The 18766-nt window shown below is 37.9% G+C and overlaps 1 protein-coding gene across 1 annotated transcript in view; it reads right to left on the reverse strand.

The window, feature by feature from the left end:
* Positions 1–18766, reverse strand: part of THOC1 (THO complex 1) — a 53402-nt gene that overhangs the window by 419 nt on the left and 34217 nt on the right. Inside the window, exons 12-20 of the mRNA XM_044243310.1 lie at positions 12543–12643; positions 10850–10916; positions 10601–10651; positions 10440–10510; positions 9931–10026; positions 9300–9365; positions 4421–4504; positions 1327–1474; positions 500–575 (exon numbers count right to left, since the gene is read on the reverse strand). Coding sequence (XP_044099245.1) covers positions 500–575; positions 1327–1474; positions 4421–4504; positions 9300–9365; positions 9931–10026; positions 10440–10510; positions 10601–10651; positions 10850–10916; positions 12543–12643 — 760 coding nt within the window. The remainder of the gene's footprint in view (positions 1–499; positions 576–1326; positions 1475–4420; positions 4505–9299; positions 9366–9930; positions 10027–10439; positions 10511–10600; positions 10652–10849; positions 10917–12542; positions 12644–18766) is intronic.

Raw genomic sequence — 18766 nt, forward strand, 5'->3', positions numbered from 1 at the left:
GGAGATGTGAATTATGTACAGAGTGTGAGGACATGTACAGTTCAAAATATACAACAGAACTGGGAAGATACAGGGCCACTGAACTATTAATCACCTTTCATAAGCTTTATTTTAGAAGTAGAATAATTCCTTTCTGTATTTTCCATGGGGTAAATATTGTTCTAACAGACATGATCACTAGGTAGCAGTACTTTTAAAATGAAAGCTGTTGCCTTTATTTTAATAATGAAGGCCTCCCCTGAAAAGCAGCTAACTGCCCCCCTCCATTAACAGGTGAGTCGCCTTCAAATGTAAATACTTCCCTTCCCATCACTTCTAAATTTTATTGCATAAAGTGTAATATTTTAGAAGTTGTCAAGCAATGTTTAAAATTCCTCACTATAAGAAACAGCTGAGATAAATGTTAGAAGTTGAGAAGTAGATCAAATAACGTACCTCTCAACAAAGAACCCCAATCTTTTCCAATTTTGTAAAATAGCCAAGAAAATTCAATTCTTACTTTCATTTTCCTTCAGTAAAGCATCATTATCTTCCTCATCTTCATCCTCACCTGTTTTTATTTCTTCAGAAGGAGGCTAAAATGAGGAAGAAGAAAGTTTAAAAGAATGCCAGCTTGTAAAATAACTGGGGGATACTACTGGTTTAGACATGAGTGGCTGAGATTCCACATACAGGGCCCAGAACTTTATCCTTGAGCACGTTACATGTGAATGTCTGGTAAGGATCACGAATGCGGGATGGTGTTAGCCTGGAGAAGGAGTGGATGGGAAAGACTCCTCTTCCCCCACACCTGGGAAAAAGGGAGCCACTAAGGAGTATGGGAAGATGAAAGAGGATTTGCAAACATCTAGTGTATAGTAACAATGGACTAGAGAAAACTAGGGAAGCAACCAGGTCCTTAAAAATTGGGAAATTCTGCAGGATAGTTTTACCATATTGCAGTAATACAATGAGAAAATTGTATTGGAAAAGAGAACAGAGTAGAAAGGTCAAGGTGCCTACTGCTACCCGTAATAGATCCTGTTTGATAAAGACAATACACTGGCAGACAGGAGAAATTCATGTCTGAGTTTACAGGTGAGATAACTAAAATTTAACCAAAATACTGTGAGCTTTAGAATTAAATTACATGCTTTATAAAAAATTTATCAATTTATGTACTCCTACAAATGTATACCAAAATGCATTTTTCCTTATTCTTAAATGTGAAGGTTTGTAGGTGGTTTTTTTCCCATACGATGAACTGTAAATTCAGCTTCTTAGCGATAGTACTTTTAAGTAAGATAACAACTAAACACTATGAAAACGCTGATGGATATTACTTACTGGTAATTCCTTTGCTAGCTTTATTACCATGTTTTCGAGATACTCTGGCAAACTTTTAAATTGCTGGTTGGTTGGCTGGAAGAAGTGAGGGCTTCTCCGTGCTAATAGTCTCAGGGCTCTCCAACCATAATTTGAATTGTTCACAGCCCTAGGAAAAGAAATGTCAGTCTTGTAATTTTATGGGTTTTTTTTATTTCTATATGCCTTCCAGTTTAGAATATAGAATGTCCCACAGTAAATTAGGTTAAGTAGCTGAAGGCACCATTCTCTTTATTCTGATCTTACTCCTAAAGAACCTCTAAGGGTGCAGTACACTTACAAATGAACATTAGAAATCAGAATCTGATGAGGCAGGTTCTTATGCAACAAACACATCTGAAAAGTTTATACACATTTTACTTTAAAAAGCTGGTATGTGATAGTAATGAGGTTCTGTGTGCAGGACAGTAATCATGTACCTCTGGAAAAAATAAGTTTACTATATTCAGTGAGTTGATATACTGGCAATGCCATCTAAAGGTTTTGACCATATTCAAAATGTCATTTTCCGTTTATATAAACATCTCATTTTAATTTGCTTAATACCAAACTCAATGAATAAAAATGGTTCCAAAACCAAAAGGGGGAAACCTGGAATAGCCACCCCAGTGAGCAGTGATGACAGAGTCCACGAACTGTTCCCTAATGAAGCACAGCAGTGCTGCACAGGGAGAATGGAAACCTCACAAATGCTAAAAATAATGTTCCAGAACCAGCCACGCTGCAGAAGAATCCAGAGCACAAATTGTGAAGATCCCCCTAAGTTCTTAAGGATAGCAACCTGTTTTATTTAGTCCTCTCTTACAAATGAGCCTCTAATTTTAACAAGTGCTAAACTTGCAAAACCACTCTTACACTGTGGTCTTGCCGACTTAATGTCATGGTATAAGGCTTTGCCTGATGAGTTAACCAGCCTATCTCTCTGACAACTTCCCATTTAAGCAGTTTCAGTCTTTTTAAGCATTTTCAAAATTCCCCACCAGTTATACATACAAACTTTCTTACTCTCCAGGAATCCATAACACTCAGGTTCTGAAAACAAGGTTCGTGGAGAACTATCTAACCTTCATTCACTCAACAACACTCAGACCTTATGGGTACCCTGAACACTTGAGACACTATAATCTTGCAGTCAGAAGCAGGGCCTTGAGGCCAGAGTGATTTCCTGGCTCTGGCATTTACTAGATGAGAACTTCAATACATGATTCACTCTCTGCCTCACTTTGTTTAACTGTAAAATGGAGATAGGGGCCGTTTCTACCATAGAGGTAGATATGATAAGTGCTCAGGGAGTCCCTGACAGACAGTGAATGTGTAAATGTACTGGCAAGTATCACTGCTATTGATAAACACAAGGTATAAGAATTTCACACAGTGGTAAGGATGAGAACATAAGAAATGAAAATTTCAGGTAAGGAGGAGCTTTCGGGTCAGGGAAAACTGCCCTTAGGCAGTATCTCCAAGGAGAGATGAAGTGAGCCCATACCACAGGAATAGCCTGGGCAGAAGTTTCAAGTAAACATAATAGCAAGTGCCAAGGTCCTGAAGTGGAACGACCTTTTTGAGCTGAAGAACAGAAACCTGGCTGGTGTAGGAAGAGCAGAGAGAAAATGAACAAAGGAAATGTAGTTCAAAGTTGGCAGCAGCCAGACTGAGGTCTTTTAAGCTCCAGTAAGGAGTCTGGGTTTCATCCAGGCAGTCACTGAAACAGTTTAAGCAGGAGACCAGACTTTTTGAGTTTAAAGATCACAATCCTCATGCTGGAGAACTGACCAGAGCAACCTTCATTAAGAGATCATAGTAACTAACTCATAACTAGTCACAAGGTCACACTAGTCACAGCCCTCTCTTTACTGTGTGCTAACTACATGTCCTGTGTGGTTCAGAGTGAATCGTCTTATTTAATCCTCAGAATAACCCCCTGAAATGGGTATTATTACTACGCAGCAGAGAGAACAAGCAGAAAGGGGTTACAGTCGCCCTAGCAGTCTAACCAGTGAGCAACAGAAGTGTCTTGGATTGGAACCCAGGCAATCTGACAAAGCCCTTGCCCTTAAAATATGATCCCACAATGCCTATTTAAAACCATGTGGCTGGGGAACCTGGGTGGTTCAGTCAGTCAAGCATCTGCCTTCGGCTAAGGTCATTATCCCAGCTCAGCAGGGAGCCTGTTTCTCTCTCTGCTTGTGCTCATTCTCTCAAATAAAATCTTAAAATTAAAATTTAAAAAAAGTAAAAAGAAAGAAAGAAAGAAAGAAATAGCCATGGGGCTAGGGTACATGGGTAGCTCAGTTAGTTGAGGGCCCAGCTCTTAGTTTCTGTTCAGGTCATGATCTCAGGGTTGTGAGATCAAGCCCCATGTAGGGCTCTACCCTCACCATGGAGTCTGCTTGAGAGTCTCTCCCTTTGCCCCTCACCTTGCTTGTACACTCTCTCTAAAGTAAGTAAGTAAAATAAACTCTTAAAAAAATCTTTAAAAACGGCTATGTGGTGTTGCCTAGATTAGATGAAAAACCCAAGACAGCCCTAAGTTTACTCCAAAATCTGGGAGTTAGGCAGAGTGGATGGGGAGCCAGCAGGAGTGTAGTTTAATGGGTGTCAAGAGAATACATTATGGAAGGAGAGAAAAGTGGGACATGCTGGGAGGTTGGAAAAAAGATGCTATGACCTTGACAACCGCTACCTCAGTGGAGGGACAGGGAGACTACCCAGTGGCAGTGAGCTGACAAGGGAATGGGGGGTGAGGAAATGAAGGCAATGGCTATCAGCATGTCTCAGGAGGCACTGATTTGAAGGGGAAAAGAGGATTATTAGCGGGAAGGTGGAGGCCCAAGGGGATTGTTCTTAATTTTCAAAACAAGTGTGATTCTGTCATGCTCGTCAGTGGGCATGGCCACTGAAATCAGGAATGTGTACCTACGTGAACCTGGTACATAAATTCACCTAAGAGGAAAAGTACTAACCTATCAATGGTCTCCCTTGATTAGTGTTCTAATGTACATACAATTCCCAAAAAAATATTGTAGAATGTTCGCTCATAATAAATTCTACTTACTTGTATTCATTTTCAACCATGTTCTCAGGGTCTGCCTGTTCAATGGCTTCTTCAAAAAATTCCTCCAAAGTTGGCATGTATTCCCTGAGTGTTAAAAAAAAAAAACAACTAGTGAGGATCATATGTTTGTTCTTAATAATAAGTACTCCTAAAATAGTGGCAATGAAAGATTCTAATATTACCCACACTTGAGTTATGTTACTTAGGAACTCCGATTTTTTAAGGAGGTAAACGACTCAGAATGGAACTTCTCAAAGAGGACAATAGTCAGTGCGGTCCTGCATCATGTCATATACTACACTCCATGTAATGTCTCACTAACAGTCACTGGGCTCTATCCTGTAATATTACTTGGTCAGGGGCAGCTGGGGCTTTCACAGCATTTGAATTTCCCCAGCAAGGAGGAAAATGTCACATCCAGTGTCTGTATTCAAGGACTTTTTTTCTTTAAGCCAGAATTAATAAAACCCACACTAACACCCAGGCCACACTGAGATTTATTTAACTGTGAGCTTATTTTAGGTCATTCCCATGATAGTGTGGTTGGTTTTTAATTGCATCTTTCCGGAATTTGGTTTTAGAAATAAGATTTTGATACAAGCAAATAAATAAGACCCAAGGGTCTGATTATAAGACATCTTTGACTAAAAACTAGAAAAATGGGCTCTGTAAGGAAAGCTCAAGCTCCCAATCTTAGAACTTTCATTCCAGTAACACACTCTCTAACTGGTAAACATTAAGAGGGCTGGAAGGTTTCCTTGGAGTTGACCACCACTCCTCTATGTATCACACTAGACAAAGCAAGGGGACACTAAAATCCCAACCAGACTATCACTGATCAGTGTTTGGAACCGTTTATTAGTTTAAAAATTACTTATACAATTGATCCTTGAACATCACTGAGTTTGAACTGTGTGGGTCCACTTATTTGTGGATTTAAAAAAAATAAATACAGTACTCTAAATGTATTTTTTCTTCCTTAATATTTTAGTATTTTTTTCTCCAGCTTCCCTTACCTTAAGAATACAGTATATAATACATATAACATACAAAATGTATTCATGTTTTGTATATCAATATATCACCTGTACATGTTATGAGTAAGGCTCCAGTCAACAGTAGTCTACTGAAGTTTTGGGGGAATCAAAAGATACTTACGCATTTTTTACTCTGTGGGGGTTGGCACCCTAACCCCTGTTCGAGAACTATACCACGAGCAATTAAGACTAAAAACAGAACCTCCCAGGCACTGCCATATATATGTATGTGTTTTACAAATACAAATATATAAAAATAACTACAAATATATATGCAATTAAAATATATACAAATAAAAATATATACAAATAAAAAAATCTACCAGTATTTATGTAGTGTTTTACAGACACTACAAATACAACTCCCCTTTCTGATCTCGTTCTCTTTCCCCAGAGGTGGCCACACTTCAGAATCTGATATTTATCACTTAGTATTTATTTATTTTTTAATTGAGTGTATACTGTTTTGAAGCTTTTCAAACTTCTAACCCTGATTTTTCTGAAGCATGTCTATCGGATGCAATAGTCCTCAACCTCATTCTGATGCCCAACGTACAGCAGTCCCCTACACAAACATATCACACATTATCCATTCTCCCTTTGATATTTAGGTGGTTCCCCATTTTTGCTATGACACTGCTAAATGTACATCCTGGTACCAGTCTCATTTGTGCAGGTGAACGAGTTTCTTTAGACACTATGGTCTTCAAACCTCCCCTAAAACCCACAGTAAGGAATTAACTTGATATTACAAACCAAAACACACAAATGCAAGTATGTGTATCATAATATGTAAGTAAAACTAATGTTTCACAAAAATGTATTTTGTTCCACTAAGGAAAATGCCAGTAGCAACTAATAAACTGACTTAACAAATCAGCAATTCTCAACCTGTAGTTTTAAAAGAACTACTTTAAGATCAACCAACCCAGGAGTGGAATTGTCAGGATGTATGGTATGCACATCTTTAATTTCTAGTTAAGGCCAAATTGTTTTCCAAAGTGGCAGTACCAATTTAGGCTCCCAACAGCATCAATGGTAAATGATTTTTTTTTTTTTAAAGAATTTATTTATTTATTTGGCAGAGAGAGATCACAAGTAGGCAGAGAGGCAGGCAGAGAGAGGGGGAAGCAGGATCCCCGCCGAGCAGAAAGCCCAATGTGGGGCTCCATCCCAGGATTCCAGGATTATGACCTGAGCCAAAGGCAGACACTTTACCGACTGAGCCATCTAGGGGCCCCGTAGGATTTCTTTGATTCTGGCGTTACTTAGAAGTATCTGAAAGCTTTTAGAATATATTTTGTTACTCACGTATAATTTAAATGCATTTCTGGGAGTGCCTAGGTGGCTCAGTTAAGCGTCTGCCTTCGGCTCAGGTCATGATCCCAGGGTCCTGGATTGAGCCCTGCATTGGGCTCCCCGCTCAGTGGGAAGCCTGCTTCTCCCTCTCCCACTTCCCCCTGCTTGTGTTCTCTCTCTTGCTGTCAAATAAAATAAAGTCATTAAAAAAAATGCATTTCTGTTTTCTGTAAGACTGAAGTCTGTTAATCATCTTGTTAAATCCCAAGTTTTTTTGAGCAAACTTACTAAATACTGAAAGTACTGAGTGTCAAAATTCTAGTAAAACATTTTGCAGATGTGTCAAAATGAAGTGTCAGGATGATGGACTGGTTAATTTCTCATACTAATTCTGTCAGTTTCTTGAAACTATATTTTTTAGAAACAAGGCTTAGAATATCTATTTCTGATGCATTTTTTTTCTTGTATCTTTCTGCACTGACTGTATTTTTAATAATGCTTTCTGCCTTTAGGACTCTTCTGTCTGATATCAATATAACTATTCTTCCTATATCTTTTTTTTTGTTTGTTTCAGCCTTTCCATATCCTTAAGGTGTTTCTTACAAATAACATATAGATGGGCTTTTAAAATAGAATACCAACTTCTGTCTTTGAACTAGAAAGTCCATTTCCCTTTATTGTTGTACCTGAATTTCTTTTAACTATATCTGTTTTATGCCTAAGTTCCATCACTTGTTATGTACGTCTTTCTCCTTGCCTATTTTTATTTGATTGCTTGAGTTTTACTTCCTTTTGTTCTCATCTAAAAGCTATATATTCTGTTTCTTTTACATACTTAGCAAGCATGCTTAATAGAAGTTGTTATTCATTATCTCTATCTTCATATGTAACATTCTTTAATTCTGATTATTCTTGTATCATGTTACTTTTATCAAATATTTAATTCCACCTTTTAAAATAATCCTCAACTAGGAATTATTACTGCCTTTATACAGCAAGTTCTTGATGAGATTTATTCATGTTTACAAATGTCTTTGAACAGCAATGCTGCTTGCAATTTACTCAGTGTTTTCCTGGGTCAATTTCTTTGACAGCTTTTTTATTAAGAACTGTTGATAACAAATTCTTATGGTTTTAATCTGAAAGTAAATTTATGTCTCAATCACTCCTGATTGATCCACTGTTTGTTATAGAAATTTGGGTTGATACTTTAACACTGTGAAGCTGTCATTCCAATTTTCTGGTTTCTTTTATTCTTAAAGTCAGCTGTCAGTCTAATTTTGCTTTTTTACAGGTTGTCTGGTTTTTCTCTCTGGTGACTTTACAACAAAGTGTAGAGATAATGGATTTATTTCTGTTTATCCTGCTTAAAACCTGTATTTTTTGAACCTGAGAATTTATGCCCATTTTCAGTTCTGAAGAATTCTCAGTCATTATCTTGTTACTATCCCTCACTTTATTTCCTCATTCTGTGGTTCTTATTCGCACTCTTTCATATTTTCTAACTCTTGATCCCTTTTACTGCCTTCCTGGTGATTTCTTATTCATTAATTCCTATTTCCACCTGTGTCTAGTCTAATATTTAACATGCCTATTAAATCTTAAAATTTCAATGACTATTTTTTTTTTTTATTGCTAGAATTGTTTTCAAATTTATTTGCTCCTGAGAGTGTCCTGTTCCTTTTTAAGTTTCAGTTCCTTCTTTTAAATCTTTAACTATCTTAAACATACTTATTTTAAGCTGTATTTACTGGATGTTTTCATTATCTGAAGTGGTTGTCTCACTTCTGTTGTTTGTTTTGTTTGTTCCACCTGCTGATTCTTTCTCATGGTACATTGTTTTCTTGAATGTTTTAAGTTCAGATGTTTGAGTACCTTCAGACTTTTATCTGTAGGATCCTTGTGTGGCTTGGGTTGAAGGTATGACCTCCAGAAAGCTTCGTAACATCAGACAGACATCTGAATTCACCCCCTCAAGCTAGGGCGTTCCTTTACACGGCCGGTGGTATAAATTCAAACTGGAGGACTGCATGACAGCAGACCTGTGGTTATTGTTTCTCCAGGTGGACTGTTTTTCTTTTCACCCACACCCCAGTTAGAAATGGACAAGCTTATTTCCTGGCCCAGTGAACACGTCCCACCTCCCCAGTCTGCTCTTCATTTATGTTTAGTGCAGTGCTTCAAGGGCCTCAGCTTTATTCAAAGGAAACTCAGTAACAACTCTGTGCAGGCTGAAGGCCCTACTTTCTGTCCTTCATGGCTCTTAAAACCCAAGCTCCCTGGCTCCCCAAACTGGGGTGCATCTGTAAGCTTTCCAGCTAGAAACACCCATATTGGCTCATACTTTGGTTTTTGGTTCCCTAACCTTCTTCTTTTGTGAATTTGTATTTTCCTGTGATTTCTAAAAGTATTTTATCCACACTTCTAGGTGTTTCATGGTGGGAAGCCATACTCTGCTATGCCAAAATCAACCATAACAAATTAATTTCATTCACTTAACATTTGAGAAAAGCAGTACCTCATGTGAAACATGTTAAACTTGCCTTGTCTCTGATTTGCAAGCTTCCATATTATCAGGACAGAGATTCCAAAGCCTTGTTAACTCCTCACTGCAAAACAGACACATAAAAACATTTTTAATGGACATCATCCTCATATACCTTAAGGTTGCAAAAATACTTAAACAGTGAATTTTTAGGGGGTGACAGAATGAGCTTTAACTTTCTTCATTAATTTTTGGTATTTGGCAAACTTTCTACATATGCTTGTCTTTAATGATAACAATCATTTGTTTGTTCTAAAAATATTCAAGCAGAATATAAAGCAACAAATAATTAACTGGAAGGTAACAGAAATTGAAGGATCATGGTACCTTGCAGCAACTGGAAGTGAGCTGGATCAATCTAATAGCAATTATACTGTCTGTGACATGGAAAAAATATAACAGTCTAGAGCCATGGATTTGGGAAGCAGGAGACAAAATGGAAGCTTATCTCTCTATGTGAATCCATGTAAAGGGCCCTTGAGATTGAGAGCGTGTGGTCTGTTTTAGTCATCTATGTATGTATCAAACACAAAAAATGTGAAAAACACAGAAACTGGGGAGGTCTTACACTAACATCTTAAAAAAAAAACAACAAAACCCATCCTACATATGGAGACAGGTAAACCTACTTTCCCATCAAAATCTTTTTGTTGGGTCCTTTCCCTAGGAAGTCTTCTGGTGCTGTTCTCTTGCGAGCTACTCTTGTTGGCTTGGTGTCTGACGTTCTGTGGTGAATAAAACACACTGGAATTACAAATGGATAGCACACATAAAAAGTGTTTAATGTAAAAGAAAATTCAATTATTGTTTTCTTCCCATAAAAACATAAACGTTTTCTATTATTATAGAACACTCATCAGAAGACCAAAATGCCACATCCAGGGACAAATTACAAGGAGTGGGTATATACCATTATTTCCTAATAATAATAGATTAATCTGTTCTGGAAACTTAATGACAAGAAACTGAGGTGAAAGATTCAACTAGAAGTAAAAACGGTTGTATTCCTACAGAGTTAAACATTTCCTTTTTACTATGAAATACATATATACATCTGTACATGATGTAAAATAATCATGTCAAACTGAATTTTGAAATGTCTTTCTTCTCATAGTGCTTGAGAGGAGTATATATTTACCTTTCTTTCACAAAACTTGGGCAGCCTTCATTTTTCCATGAGTTCCAGTTTTCCTCAGTATTTAATATATGCTGGGAAAAACACAGAAATTAATTTGTGTAATGAAGGCCTTTGAAATTCTATTTGGTGCTAAGAAGACTATGTAAATATAAAACACATACCTCTACCATCTTTGAAAATCTTTCTCCATCGGGGGGGTTTTCAGATAGTAGCTGTGATTAGAAAGAATATACTAAGCTTTCAACAACTTTCTGCATCATAGGAGTGGTTTGTAGGCAGAGGACCAAGAAGTGTTTGTGGTCTTGTACCTGAGCTTAACTTTATCCTTATTTTCCTATTTGGGGCTGAAACAAAGAAAATTCTAAATTTCCATTTTGTTCAATCATGGGTTTGTTGCATGTTGAACTTACTTGATACACTGATTTTGTAGTATCTTCAATCCAGAGTGATTGCTCATCAGTTAAAACATAGTTTGAACTAGGGAACAAAGCAACAAAAGCGGGCTTGAGTTACAGCAATGTATATTCAATTTTAAGGCTTATATATGGTCTTATAAAAATCCAAGGCATATAATAGGTAAGTTAACCAAAAGTGTCAAATAGTGTCAAAAATTACCAAGATAAGAAAAATCACAAATGAGAGGATTATAAGAGAAAATTCTTGCATTGCATTTAAGATGGTTAGAATTTAAGACACAAAGGTTTCTGAAGGAGGATGACAATCAGTCTGATTAACTATGAACAGAGCAATGAGTGTTTCCTAAAATAAGAAATTTAATATGGAATGAAAACCTCAGAGAGAATAATAACATATTACTCTCCATGTTGTACATTCAGATACACTGCTCCAAAAGGCAATCAAAAGACAAGAATAGAGGGGCGCCTGGGTGGCTCAGTGGGTTAAGCCGCTGCCTTCGGCTCAGGTCATGATCTCAGGGTCCTGGGATCGAGCCCCGAATCGGGCTCTCTGCTCAGCCGGGAGCCTGCTTCCCCCTCTCTCTGACTGCCTCTCAGCCTACTTGTGATCTCTCTCTGTCAAATGGATAAATAAAATCTTAAAACAACAACAACAACAAAAAAGACAAGACCAGAAAACCTTAGAGAAAGCTGAAGGCAGACCCAAAGAGTTAATGGGTGCCATTACTCCAGCTTTCACTAGCACCGAATGCTTTATAGCCAGGCAGTAAACAGTGACAAACTACTGTGCCAGGATGAGCACTTTAGATGAGTTATTCATTTACTTCTGGGAATGAGGATGTATGCTTATTAAACAGAGACCATACAGATAAAGCTTGAATTCAAACCTAGGTCTGGCTCCAAAGTCCCTCCTCCTCCTGCCCTGCTATATTGAAACTCAACAACAGAAGGATAAGAAATAACATTTTGAGTACTTGCTATGTGTCATCTTAAAATCACAAGTCTAAAAGCTGAACTGCACCCAGTGTGTCATGAAAGTAGGACTCAAAGCTAGCAGGTAGTAAAGGCATGTTTTTCACACAACTAAAAATGCAACATTGCTTTGCAAACTTAAAAAAGCCATCAAGTAATGATAAACTCAACTTCAGTTATGGGTAGGTTAAGAGGCAGTGGTCTGTGCTGCAGGTGGAGGTACTTAGGAAGCCGAGGAGCTGATTAGGGTTTCTAAAACCCCAAAGAAACTGGAACTCCTCTGTTCTTCAAAGATTTACTTCACTTTTTTTGAGTTCTAATGTCCTAGACCGTTTCACACCTCATGAAAGTATTACAGGCTTAGTCTTCCCATCAGGTTTGGAGATGCCTGAGTGAGGTGAGAGTTGAATGGTGGAAGTCGGGCACAGAGATGCACCCACACAGCGGAGGACCCCAGCAACCTCAGTGCTCAGCAGGTCTGACTGCCACTGACAGCAGATCTAGTCAACACCTTTCTCTGAAACAATGATCCTCACATCCAGAATCTCTAAGAAAAGCCTCTGACTATCCAGAGTTGCTGCAAAAGGAAGATTTCAGGGATGTGACCCTCACGCATTAAATGTGTCTGATACATAAGAAAAATATATCAGTATGTGAGTCCTCTTTCAGAGAGGGCTATTCAGAAATCATTTACTACCCACCCATATGAACTTACCTTTTGAATTTGACCTGCCCCTTGAGATACTGGAATAAAATGAGATATTGCAACAGGATGTGTCGACGAAAGTTACTGTCACTCAGTTGTAAATCCATCAACTAGTTGAAAAATAGGCACACAAACACAAAACACATTAAATTCAAGTTTTGCACAAAGGTATAGGTTATGCTATTGTAAAAATGAAAGATTTTAATTAAAAAGACATTCGCTGAGGGCTCACTGAGTATGAGGCATTACCGCATAAGCCCTGAGACAGAGGAACAAAGGCTTCAGAGTTTTTAGGCATTTTATGCCATGAGATATTTATGTTGGTACATAGCACTATTACATCTGTGGTTCCGAAGTCAAGATGAAGCAGAGCAGAAACAGACATAGGTCAAAGCATGGCTGCCACGTGCTCATATATAAAGAAACGATGGCTAGAGAGTGGTCCATACATAGATAACACCAAGGGATGCTCATTTTTGTAGCCCTACGAAGTGCCTGCAACAGAGCTAGCTGGTGCTTGGTAATAAGGAATTACAAGTGAAAAATCATCTGTGAATTAAGTGGGCTATTTCCTTATATTTTAGAGAAAACTGTATCATATTTGTATTATCACAGACTCGGCACCAGAAAGGACTTGAAGGTCCCTTATGAGAAAGTCGTTCAACAACCCTGCCCCTAGGTGATCAATAAGAATGGCTTCCAGCATGAAGGCAGTCAGGCTGATTATGTCCCTAGAGCACTGAGGAACGCTGAAGTCTATTATCCACAAAGGTGCCCTGCTTTGGCCTTCCCGAGCTAGAGCAACAATGGAAAGCTGCCTTATTTTAAATGAATGACCAACCCGTAAGACACCTGAAAGCCCTAGGAATGGAACCCAGTTGAACGTCCTAAGTTCCTTTGGCTATATGCTTCCATTACCTAACATTCACTTGCCACTCCCACCTTTTTCCCCCACATTTCATTCATTATTTATTTTTTTTTTAAGTGTTCCAAAATTCATTATTTATGCACCACACCCAGTGCTTCCTACAATACATGCCCTCCATAATACCCACCACCAGGTTCACCCATGCCCTGACCCCCTCCCCTCCAAAAGCCTCAGTTTGTTTCTTAGAGTCCACAGTCTCTCATGGTTTGTCTCCCCCTCCGATTTCCCGCAACTCACTTCTCTCCATTTCCCAATGTCCTCTGTGTTATTCCTTATACTCCACAAGTTAAGTGAAACCATATGATAGACTCTCTCTGCTTGACTTTCACCTTTTTAAACATCACTGGTCATCTAGTCTGGTGTGCCTCCCCTTTAGAGATTGACTCTTTGATTTTGTTATTTATCAGATTAACTACCTCATCCCAATCTGAATGGCACAACTCCCAGACTTCCCTTCCTACAACTCCTGGGTGACTTCTTCACCCCTACCCAGGCTCTCAAGTTCTGTGATAGTTCCATGGATAGCCGTGGCCTCTACTGTGGTCCTACTACCATGGCCAAAAGCTCAAGCACAGCTAGCTGCCCCAGCTCTGAAACCTTGAACTCACAATCCTCTCACTACAGCCTCCTACTCTTAGTCTCCTACTCAGCTATCCCAAGATACTGACTGAGACCTTCCGTCCCCGAACCTTCTATGTCCACCTGTCAGTCCCATTCTGTTTTTACTATAACCCTATTTTGGTTGAGATAAGGGATCAGCAAACTTTTCTTGGTACGTATTTTAGGCTAGGTGAGCCAAGGGGGCATATTATAAGATATTACACAGGAACTTTTATAAACATTTAAAATGAAAAAACAAAACAAAACAAAACAAGCAGTCAGATTTGGCCTGTGGCTGCAAGTGGCTGAGCCCTGGTCCTGCACTTTTGGTTTATCTATTCAACTACCTTGTCGCCAACTTCCTCAACACCTTTGTGCCACACTTCTGTCACATCTACGGTGCAAAATGATAACCCCAGATCAGACTAAGTTACTCACCCTCTATCAACACTAAGACTTCCCATGCAGGATGCAGGTGGAGCTGCCTGAAAGAAATACAAACCACACAGCTCTGCAGATGGTAGCACAGCTGTGCTCTTGCCTCCACCTTAAAACTGGTCTCTAATCAGCGATCTTTCTTTACTCTCCAAGGCTATTATTCTCTCCTCTTCTCCACAACAAATCCTTTCGACTTATCAGAAGCATTACTTCACCACCCTCTCACTCTCAGTACATTAACTACAGACACCTTCGATGAAAAAAATATATTAAACTGGAAGCTTTAGCTTCACGCACATCTGGACATCCCAATCCCCCTAAATTAACTGAGTTTCAAAGAGACTCTCAAAGAGCTCCTCAGCCTCTCCCCATCCTCACTGAACAGCCAAACTTCTTTAAAAAATTGGCTACATTCACTGTTTCAATTCACCCCTCCACTTGCCATAATCTGTGGCTTCCTACTTCACCAATTCACTGACAGTGTTTTTGCCAAGAACACCAATGACTTATTGTTAGATTCAGTGAACACCCCTTCCTCGACCCCCTACCCTGGCCCTATGAATGCTTTTTTTCCCTCCCCAAGGCCTCATCCTACTCTATGTGCTTGGCTTCCATGAGGACATACTTTCCCAGTTTTCCTCCAATCTCACTGGCTACTCTTCAACCTTCTTCCTCTTCCCTAACTATCCCACCCCTTGAATTATATTGGTTTTCTTCAGGACTCAGTATGATGTTTTCTTTTCAGTCTATATTTTTCCTTGAATTACCATATATAAGCTGGTAACTACACTATATAACAAATCTACACTCTCAAACTAGACTGTGTTCCTAATCTGCACATCTGTATACTTAAAGAAGCTACTATTTATCTCTATTTGAATATTCAACTGACACTGGATCAGATTTCATGTTCAAAGGAAAACACAGCAATTTCCCCACAAAGCCTGCTATTCTCCATTGTTGGCTAATTCAGTAAGAGGCTCCACTATCCATTTGTCTAGGCAACTCTAGGAAGACCGTCGGGTAAAAACACAACTATAAAGCGCAGGGGCAAATCTCTAGTTGGGAGTATGCAAGGAGAAACAAACAGGACTCTGAGCCCAGTAAGAGACTGGCCTGTTCGAAGACCTTAAGTAGTTCAATAAGGAGTGAGGACTGACAAGCCGCCTGGCTTGAAGAAATGCGCTGGAGTGGCTAGGTGCTGTGTACGAACTCTTCATCTACCCCAGGCTTTAAGTCCCCCACATTTATTTCTGTTGGAAGGTATTTTTTTATCGGAACAAAGGACTGAAAACAGGAGTCAACAAGACACTGAATCAGAGGTGGGAGGGGACAAGTGTGCTCATTCAAGCTAACTGCTTCACATTATGCTTCTGAAAACCAGGACCTCTGCAAGATCACACAGCTAGTTAGTGACAGAGCTGAGACAAACTGACACACTCAACTGTATTCTTTCTTCCATAATGTGTATTTTCTAATTTCTACTTTTCTTTAGCTATTTAAAAAATTACACCAGTTACATCATGGGTCAAATATTTCTTTGTTGTCTTTGTTTCTTGAACAAAGGGCCTTTTATTGTCCTTAGCTTTACTGTATGCACATCTCAGCTCAGGCCTCAGCATTCCTGATTATTACTCTAAACCTAAATAAGGATCATGCTATTCTTCTTAGTTGTCTTTCTGTGCCTTTCTGTCAATAAACTGTGTATGTAAATAATATTCCTGGTAAAATTAAAATATGAAATTTTTCATTCCTATCACCTTACAGAAAGTAAAATCTGTACTAGAAAAAATACTAAGCACGTTCTCATTAAAATATTACTGACTTGTCATTAACAAATTAGCTGTATCAAATTATTTAATTTTCAAATTATGAAAAATTTTAAATTTCAAAATAGTACAGGTAAGTTATGTAATTTTCATGTCCCCCTATCCAGTAATGTATCAAATCCTAACATTTTCACCTGTTCCATGTTTGTTAAACAAAGAGTTATTACTGAAACTGGTGAAGCCTCCTCGGTAACCTCCCTTTTCTGCTCCCCATCTTTCCCTCTACTGTGGTAAATGCTACCGTGCATTTGGTGTTTATGATTGTCATGAACATTTATACTAATACTACATAAGCAGTATCCATAAATAATATACGGAGATATTTTGCATATGTTCAAACTCTATCTGATACATAATATTCTGCAATAAGCTATTTTCACATGACATTATGTTTGAAATTTATACAACTTAAAACATGTAGCACTAGTGCGGGGGTTGGCAAATTCCTGCAAAGGGCCAGTTAGTAAATTATTTTAGGCTCTGTGGGTCCTACAGTCTCCATCACAACCACTGCCTTCTGCTGTGCCCGTGCAGAAGCAGCCACTGAAAACATGCGGATAAATAGAAAGCCGCTGTGGGCTCCACTAAAACTCACTTATAAAAACAGGTGGGAAGGGGTGCCTGGGTGGCTTGGTGGGTTGAGTCCTGCTTTGGCTCAGGGTCCTGGGATCAAGCCCCGCATCGGGTCCCCTGCTCAGCAGGGAGCCTGCTTCCCTCTCCCTCTCTCTGCCTGCCTGTGATCTCTTTCTCTGTCAAATAAATAAATACTTTTAAAAAACAAACAAAAAAACCCAAAAAGGCGGGAAGCCAGATTTGCCGACCCCTGCTCCAGTGAATTCACTCTCAGTGCTTTGTAGCTTATATTGAAATGACTAGGTCCACCACTATTACGCTGAACAGAAATATTGTTAGTAGATATCCATGCCTTGTTCTTGAGTTTACTAGGAATATTTCTCAAAGTTTGATCATTATGTATGATACTTGCCACAGAGTTTTTATTAATCCCCTTAAGTTAGGAATATCCCCTTCTACTTCTGATTTGTTTTGTACTGAACATTAGATTTTACTGTAAGAATTTCTTGTCATGAGATACCATATAGTTTTAAAATATTTAAACCTTTAAACCTTAAGGCTGTTAATTTGGTATTAATCTTTCTGATGTTGAACTTACATTCCTGGGATAAATCCTATTTAGCCTATACTTAAAATAATTACTTTTGATTTATTGAGTTAAATTTTTTTTATCTCTATTTGTGAGACTGATATATATATACTTCTTTCCTGTTCTATCCTTACTGGGATTTTATTTAAAAGTTACATCAATCTCATATTAAGGACCTGGTTGCTTTTCTTCTTCTTACCTCTGAAAATTTTCACTTACATCTATTCCTCGAAGAGCTGATAGTATGTGAGTAAAAAAATCAGCCTGATGTCATTCAAAAGGTATCATTTTCTGACTATAATTTCTCTAATAATTACTTGTTTATTCAAGTTTTCTATTTCTTTATGAGTCTATTTGATGATTAGATTTTTCTACAGAGTAACTATTTCTTTAGATTTAAAAAGATATCAGCAGAAGTTGTTCAGAATACATTCTCTTACATATATTCACTATTTCTATGTTTTCAATTATGCCCATTTTTGTTATTTATTCATCTTATTGTTTACTGGTACCTTTTCACCTTTTTTCCTTTCAGGCCTGCTCTATAAAATTTTTATAAATTGTTTCTATATAATTTTTCTTTAAAAAGAAACAGATTTTGGTTTTACTGAAGTCCTGTATTTTCCTTGCTCTACTTCATCAATTTGTACAATTATTATTTACTTCTACTTTCTTAAGATTCTGTACATAGCTTCTTGAATGGTATTCTCAATTCGTCATTCTTAAATTTTTCATTAATGTAGTTAAAGGTGTAATTTTCTCTTTACTTCTCACTGTATTTGTAACCCACACATCTGACATTATAATACAGTTTTGCTATACAATATCTTTACAGCAAATTTAGAGCTTCCATTTTTTATTTCCTCTTTAATTCCTAGGGAAAGCTTTTCAACTTGGTTAAGTTACCTCCTTTAAGCCATCCTTTTTATAGTTCTAATTTAACTGCACTGTGGCCAGAGAATGTGCTCTGCATGATATAGAATCTTTCAAATATGCTAAGATTTCCTGTATGGCCTAGTACACAGTCAAATTTTGTGAATGTTCCATATGTATTAAAACAGAATAATTATCTCTATTTCTTGTGTACAAGTTTCCATATATACTACAATAAGCTTATTACTTTTATTGTCAAATCTATCATATACTTCTTAATACTGGTCTGCTTTATCCATCAGTAAATCAAGATTATTTTTGTTGTTCAAATCTTCCATATACTTACTAATCATCCCATCAGTTTTGATTAAGGCACTTGAAAATAACTCATTAAAATTTATGA

This window comes from Neovison vison, chromosome 3 (assembly GCF_020171115.1).
Source record: "Neovison vison isolate M4711 chromosome 3, ASM_NN_V1, whole genome shotgun sequence".
Classification (NCBI taxonomy): domain Eukaryota; kingdom Metazoa; phylum Chordata; class Mammalia; order Carnivora; family Mustelidae; genus Neogale; species Neogale vison.